This window comes from Prorops nasuta, unplaced genomic scaffold (assembly GCF_024137725.1).
Source record: "Prorops nasuta isolate Cenicafe-Biocafe unplaced genomic scaffold, Cenicafe_Pnas_1.2 PNAS00048, whole genome shotgun sequence".
Taxonomy (NCBI): domain Eukaryota; kingdom Metazoa; phylum Arthropoda; class Insecta; order Hymenoptera; family Bethylidae; genus Prorops; species Prorops nasuta.
The window spans coordinates 945,019-953,149 of NW_027116845.1; the positions used below are offsets into that span (position 1 = coordinate 945,019).

The following is an 8,131-nucleotide window of genomic DNA, read 5'->3' on the forward strand; positions in this document are numbered from 1 at the left end:
TTAAAAATTTGAATTTTTAGTTGTATTTTTATATTTCCTTTCTCTACAATCAATTCTTCAAAGACTAATTCTTTTAAATTGCTGCATCCATTGTTATCAAAAGAAGCTTATACTACTATATACGTATCAATAATTGGCTTATGTCTGTATAAAAACTTATTTGGCATTCATATTTAACATTTTTATACATTAAAGCTTTTAATAATGTATGTCTGAAGTGTAACTCATTGAAACTCTTTTATTTTGGCATTTTTAATATAAATACAGCTTTAACATAGTATTATACATATAACATATAATATATTGTTCTTTTTTAAATTAACATCAGATTGTAATAAAAACTATTAATATATATATCGACAACTTTAACATGTAATATTATAAATGTAACATATAATATCTATTATTATTTCTTTAGTTATTATGTCAGATCCTAATAAAAACTCTTAATACATATAATAACATTCAAACATTAAGCTCATGCACATGCAAATATACTAATCAATTTAGAAACTAAATCATTTCAATTAAAATTTAAATGAACAAAGTTATATATTTTCTTTGATTATGTCAATTTCTACATTTTCCTGAAAAATAAGAAAAACACATGACAAATAAAAAAATCTTTTTCCAGAATAACATTCATCAAAAAGTCATTTATCATACCTTATTAGTTAGAGCTTTCTCATACAGCGATAACATCCTTTCTTTTACTTTCATATTTTCTTTATGGTGCCTTTCTCTTTGTTTGTATATCTTTTCTAATAATGACTCGCTATTTGATAATCGTCTTTTCCTTACTTTACGGTCTAAACTTGTTGATTGACAATTACAGGTACTTAGACCAGCTTCGCGGTTATCATCTTGTACTATATTTGTTGAATCTGTTTTATTCAATAACCCGTTGTATCCACTATCACTTGAGACTAATGCAATTGACCTAATTTCAGGTGAATTTTCTAATAAAGTGTGCAACGTCTCAAAAAAGGGCCATATTACATTGCCCTCACCAGTTTGTTTTTACTTGTCTTTGATTGTTTTATATTTTTGTTTTAGGTTCTTCCACTTTATGTTACACTGATCTGGAGTCACATTATAACCATATGATGCTAATTTTTCTGCTATGCCCTGCCATAATCTTTTTTGGAAGCAATTCTTTTCATTTAAAATATGCTTATTCACCCCTATTTCATGAATCAATAATTTTGTCGTGCTTATATTCCAATGAAACTTTGATAAGCTAATATTCTTACTAAGATCAATTGTTTCTATATCCATCTAAAAAAAAATGTTATATTATTTATAATGAGCAGAAAGTAATAAAAAATTATTTATTTACCTTAGATATAGTATTAATTTTAACACGTTCAAACTGACTTCTTTCTTAAAAAACGTTACACGTTCTTAAGCACAATGAAAGCTTTGAATTAGAATCAAACAAACTTTGAGCTATTTCCTCTTGTTAAATTATAGCAGAGCAAGTAAACACTTAGAATTATATCTTTGTATAAATTAACCGCATAAGCATTACACGATTACTGCAGGACACACAATAGTGGCAAATTTATTGGCATTAGTTAAATCTACAACAATTAAATTATTACTTTTATTATAAACGGCAATAATATTACAAGGCATTTTAAATTAGATTATACAATTCTTTAGAATAGTTATAATTTTGTAATATATCTATATGTTACTTCATATATTACCAATATTCTTAAAAGGATTACGTATCAGTTACTTCTAACGTTTTTCAAGACTTAATTTTCCCTCCATAATATAAGGATTGACAATTCTAGCAAAACAAACCCCCACCAACAACCTCAAATCCCAATCCTACACTTAAAATAAAAAGTGGTAGTAACAGCTTTCTGCTCATAGCTAAATCTACCATCTAGAAGATTGGTAATTTCTACTCATGAGTTTGGTAGTCTTTACTGGACTCTCGAGTAAATTCTACCACTCCCGTCGAGTGAGACCAACTAAACGCTAATTTAGTAATTTTAACTCGACAGTTTTGGTATAATACTACGCAGCTCAGTATAGAAATGAGGTGTTTCCCGCGTCTTTTTCATATTGCCGTAGCCTGCAAGTATCTGCAATTTGATGTAGTTTTTTCAATTATTCATTTTATTTGAGAAAAAACACTTCAATTTAAAATTATTAAAGAAATTACTATTGTGCGGTGAAAATATATAGTTAATTGCATGAATATTTAATTAACACCTATTAAGAGAAATGGATAATTTTGTCAAGGACCTATTAATCGCATGGAAATTGGAAAAGTTCATTGAGTGTTTTCAAGGTAATTAATTACATATATTATATGGAGTAATATTCATAAATCTATAAGTATTTTGCTATTTTACAGAAGCAGGTATAGATGAAGAAATTTTTTGTAGCATAGATGAGTCTATGCTAAATAAGTTATTTCATATTAATGAATGCGGGTTTCAAACAAGATTTTTAAAACGCTACGAAATTTGGAAATCTGAATCTTTTTATGATGGGGTCAATAGTACCAATTTAATTGCTCCTTCGAGTGACCATGATTCCTTTATTACTAATAATGATCCACATAATATATCCTTTACTTCTAACTCCGAGTATCCTATAGCAGATAAGGAAGACTTAAACAATACTGAGAATTATTCAAAGAATGATTTGAGTGATGTTTTCCAAATACGTATGCCTTATTTGTACATTTATCATTGGAATATAATTTATTTTGTGTGCCTGTTCTAAGTATAATTGTATATTAACTTATTTAGCTGTAAGAGAAAGAAGTGTTAAAGATTTACTTCAATATACAACAGATGGAAAAATAGTGTACAGCCTGTTTTTAAATCATAATATAATTGATCATCGATTAATATCTGATATTATTATTAAAAATGAATTTGAAGTTACTAACTGTTATTGGTAAATTGCTATAAGGTTATTGATGAAGTTAGAATGATTAAAATAAATAAGTAAACTAAAATGTTTTTAATACTTTTATAATACAATAACAAGACATCCTATATTTCTTTCAGCATAAGCAGGAGTAGATTCGTTGAGCTTGCACTGGAAGCAAGTGCTATATTTAGAAGTGCTCAGAACGAAGTGGAACCTGAACTATTTTATTATCCATACCAAGCTTCTAAGGATGGAAAAAAATGTGTTAGTGCTGGTGGTACTTTGTACGATAAATACACATCAATAAGAAAAAAATTAAAGAATGCTGGAGTAATTATTACACATGATGAATTGTCAAAAGGTATGTATAATTTAAAAGTTGTTCAATAACCAAATTGGCATTTCTGGACCACAGTAAATAATTAAATATTCTAACTGTAATAAATGTATACATATATGTTTATTCCAGAAATTTCCAATGCAAATCGGGAATTGACAATTGTTGAATGGCTGCAGGTAAACGACGGGCCACAAGCAGACGTTGAAAGTAAATGGTCTGCAACCTTTGCAATAAGAGAGCAGTGTAAAGATGCTAATGTGTTTCTGTTGCGTTTCAAGTGTCTAAGGTCGAATTTTGGACATCTATTAGTAATAAATTTTTATTCTTAATAATATAAATTTGAAAATAACTAATATATAAATTTAATATTATAAACACACAGATTACTCAATTATTAATTAAATTTATTTTATAATTTACAGTTAGGAAGTGATTTTAATCAAGTGTATCCGGAACATAAAAATAATCTAAAGGCAAAGTGGCCTTCAATATCTAATAATATTTGTGCATACATATATGGTCAAGACGAAGTAACTGCACCATCTTTATTAAAACGAAAGAAGAAGAATCTTAATTATACTTCTTGTGACACAACTTTGATAGAAACAGGTATGATAATCTTCAATAAAAATTGTTTTCAGATTAAGATTATCTAGCATCAATTGAAATAAATTTTTTACAGATCAGATAGATGTTTTAGCCCTATTCTGTGTCCAAAAGTTATTAGCAACTCCAAATCGAAAAAGAAAGTCAGTTGAAGATTATGAGTTCCAAACAAAATTATTTCTGAATTCATTTATTTTCATTGCTGAGGTAATTGTAAATGATAAAAGTTTAATTAATGCTATTATATAATGCAAAACAATTTTTAATAATACATTTCACAATCAATCTACTTTTGTACTTTATATGTTTTGGTAGAGCGAAGAAGCTTTTAGAGAATTTCATAATGCCAAATTGAAATATGAGGCAGAGAATCAGGTTATTGAACCGTATATAGCTCTTATTGGTAAGTTAGAAGATAATGGAACAGATGCAGTTAAAGTTTTGCTTTTAATAGAGACAATAGGATATAATATAGAATCAAGAAATCTGGTTGATGCCGTTGATTGGTGTTTTAAGTGCCATATGATTTTAAATATTGCTTTTCCAAATGCTTGTAGGCCTTTGTGGTACTTTATTTCTAAGTTTGTATATAATATATCTCCAAAGTGTATAAAGCCTTATATTAGCGTAACACAGCTCATTAAGAATTTGCAAGAAAAAGTTTAAAAGTTTCATCCTTATTTAATGTTTATACTGTTTAAAATACAAATATATATAAAAAAAAATATATATATATGCATAAATAATGGCGTCTTTACTTACTGAATTAGAAAATGAGATATTACTTTTTACTTTAAAACTTTATAACAATCCAATTATACCACGAAAAGCTGTACAGATGTTTATTGAGATGCTTTATAATTTTATAAATAATACATATGCAAAATATATAAGTAAACAGCTAGAAATAAAATTGATCAATTACAATCCATCTATCGTTACAGATTTAAATCAAATTTTTACATCTTGTAATCAAGTATTCGAAAAATTCAAAAATGAATATTCCAGATTTACTTTTTATGAGAATAAACAGCTTATTCTGAAGACAGAATTAGAGTACTCTATTGATTTAAAATGTAAACTTAAAGCTTCAGATGACCAGATGGTCAAAGAATTATTTCCTGTCCATGGGTGCTATATACCATTAAAGCATTCCTTAAAACTTATTTTAGAAATTCCTGGGTTTTTTAAAGAAATGATAAATTATATGAATTCTGTTAAGAAAGAGACATCTATTATTAGCAATTATCTGCAAGGTGATATGTGGAAAAAAATGAGTGCTGATTTTGGCGAAATAATGTGTGTGCCACTCTTTGTCTTCCAAGATGATTGTGAATGTGGAAATGCATTGGGCTCACATGCAGGGGTAAATAAATTAGGCGCCATTTACGTTTCTAGTCCGTGCTGGCCTATAAATGTAGCTTCGAAATTGGGATATATTATCCCAAATACTTATTTTTATGCTGAAGATAGAAAAAAACATGGTAATTTAAATGTTTTTATAAAACTTATTAACGAATTAAATAGTTTAAGAAATGAGAGTTTACAGATACAAGTTGATGGAAATTATTACCAGATTTACTTTCAGTTAGTTCTTATTTTGGGTGACAACTTAGGTCAGAATTCTATTTTAGGTTTTACAGAAAATTTTATGCACGGCAAACCTTGCAGAATTTGTACAGCCAATATGTCCCAAATAGCATCTTTAATAAAAGAGGATCCAGTATTATTGAGAACTAAAGATTGTTATAAGGCAGATTGTGAGCTCAATGATCCTTCATTAAGTAGCATCAATGAAGAATGCGTTTTCAATAAAGTGCAAGGATTTTTTGTTTGCGATAATAGCTGCTTAGATTTGATGCATGACATTTTTGAAGGTACCGCTAACTATACGCTTGTTAATATTTTAAATGATTTAATCTATAAAGAAAATCTGTTTACTTTAGAATTTTTAAATAATAGAATTAAAACTGTAGATTATGGAACGTTCGCAAGTTTAAATAAAATACCCCCTCTAAAAAAAGAGCACATTCAAAATAAACAAAAATTGAAAGTTTCAGCATCAGAAATGATGAACTTGTGCAATTTATTTGGTTTATTGGTTGGGGATAAGGTACCAGAAGGTAACAAAGCATGGCAATTATATTATTATTTACGTAGCATAGTAGATATTGTACTGTCGCCTCGATATGTAAAAGGGCATTTATTGAAATTGGAGCATCTCATAACAGATTTCTTGAGGCTTTATATAGAAATGTACGGAGATTTAAAATATAAATTTCATAATATGCTACACATTCCACGAATGATGAAAAGAAACGGACCTCTTGTACACTTTTGGTCAATGCGTTATGAGAGTAAACATAGGGATATTAAGCAAACTGCTGTATCAACAACTTGCAAGAAAAATTTGTTAAAAACTGTTAGTATTAGAAGTCAATTGCGTATGGCTTTTCTAAGAGTTTCTGGACATCTTGATTTTATTGGAACGTACCATGATTCGCAAATACTTAATGAATACGATAAAAAAATATATTTTTCTAATGCTACAGCAGATGAATTAATTTTTGAAAATAATCAAGTGAAATTCCAAGAAAAGGAGTATAAAATTAACATGATTGTTGTCACTGAAATAGGAAATGATAATGATTTGCCAACTTTCGCAAAAATCATTAGAATCTTTATAAGAAATAATGAAATATTTTTACTTTTGCAGTTTTTTATAACAATTTATTTTGATGACCATGTTTATGCTTATAAATGTGAATTATCAAATGTTAAAATAGTTAAACAAGCAATTTCGATATCCGATGTACATCCTTGTTTTCTTTTCAAGAGAAACGAAACTCTCTTTATAGTACCTAAATATTGTTTATAATTATAAACTAGGATTTCATTTGTTAAACAAGCGAAATGAAAAAATTAGTTTGTAAGATTAATTATTTATACTAAAATTATTGTAATATTCATATATAAATAAATAAAATATTAGTTAGAAAATGCTACAATCCTTTTTATATTTTTTTCTTATCATATAAGTTAATTACCATATTTTCATTACTTTGAAATAATCAAATCATTCCTTAATATAATTATTGAAAATTTAAATATTGTCAAAGAGGCAAAAAGAAAACAATATAAGCATATCAGTTATTTTTTAGCGTTATTTATTTAACAATATAGCAAAATAAAATCTATTGCAAATTTCAAAATAATCTATAATAAAAGATACTTCATAATACACAGTATACATATACATTATACTTCAAATAAATATGTATTTATATTCCATCATTTTTTCATTTCCCTCATTTGTGTATACGTTAATCACATGTAACTAGACTTGTTTGGTAGAATCTACCAGACGTAAGTCAAATTTTTGTACTTGGCGCGGTCGAGTAGATATCACTTGTGCCTGATAGTAAAAACAACTCGAGCGCCTCTACTAGGCTCGACGCGGCAGTTTTAGCTCGACACTCCAGTAAAAGTTACCATTTTTTATTTTCAGTGTAAATGCGATTAGCGTTATCGAAAGCTTTGGATTACAATCTAGGGAATTTTTAGTTTCATTTGAATTTCGGTTGCATCGCTGCTACAAGACCAATCCGAATCCGAATTCGATTGCAGATCGTAAACGCTCACCGTCCCTATATCTGCCTATACTTATACATAGTATATATTATATATGATTATATACGAAAATATATATATATATATACATGTCTAATCGGGTAGATACGGGGACCAAATCTTGTGTAAAATGGTATTTAGCGGTACATCTGGTACAAGTAAAGACGGTCCCCATAACTTCAATAAGTCTGAAGGTATATATGAGGACGGTCCCCACAAATTTAAATTTTTACTAAACGGTAGTTATAGGTACCGTCGCTATATCTGCCTATACTTATACATAGTATATATTATATATGATTATATACGAAAAAATATATATATATATATTGTAACGCGCGGAAAGGAATTCCGGGTTAAAATAATTAATAACTACACGGCCAAAGTCCAAGGACACAATCTTTATTTATCACTAAAAAATCTCGGGGGGAGAGGCCTCCCGCGATGTCCTGGCACACTTATTATACGCGCACAATGATTTCATTAACACTACTAAAGGGAAAACTAGGGAAAAGCTCAGGGAAAGCGACGACTAGAAGGCGGCACGGGAAAAGCGAAAGGGGGAAGGGAATGGGGCGAGGAAAATTCTCCGGCGGCCCCGACGATGACATCCGGCGATCCCACGACGTCCGCCACGGAAAACTCCACAAAAAC

At 28.7% G+C, this 8,131-nt stretch overlaps 1 protein-coding gene across 1 annotated transcript; it reads left to right on the plus strand.

Moving 5' to 3' along the window:
* The first annotated feature begins 4,592 nt into the window (after positions 1-4,592).
* LOC136784151 (uncharacterized) lies at positions 4,593-6,725 on the plus strand. The gene has a single exon (XM_066744668.1). It carries the CDS (start codon positions 4,593-4,595, stop codon positions 6,723-6,725), a length of 2,133 nt encoding a protein of 710 aa, XP_066600765.1.
* Positions 6,726-8,131: the final 1,406 nt, after the last annotated feature.

Bases quoted from the DNA above. Each gene is read 5' to 3' on its own strand.
- LOC136784151 (XM_066744668.1), top strand. From the start codon at position 4,593: ATGGCGTCTTTACTTACTGAATTAGAAAATGAGATATTACTTTTTACT.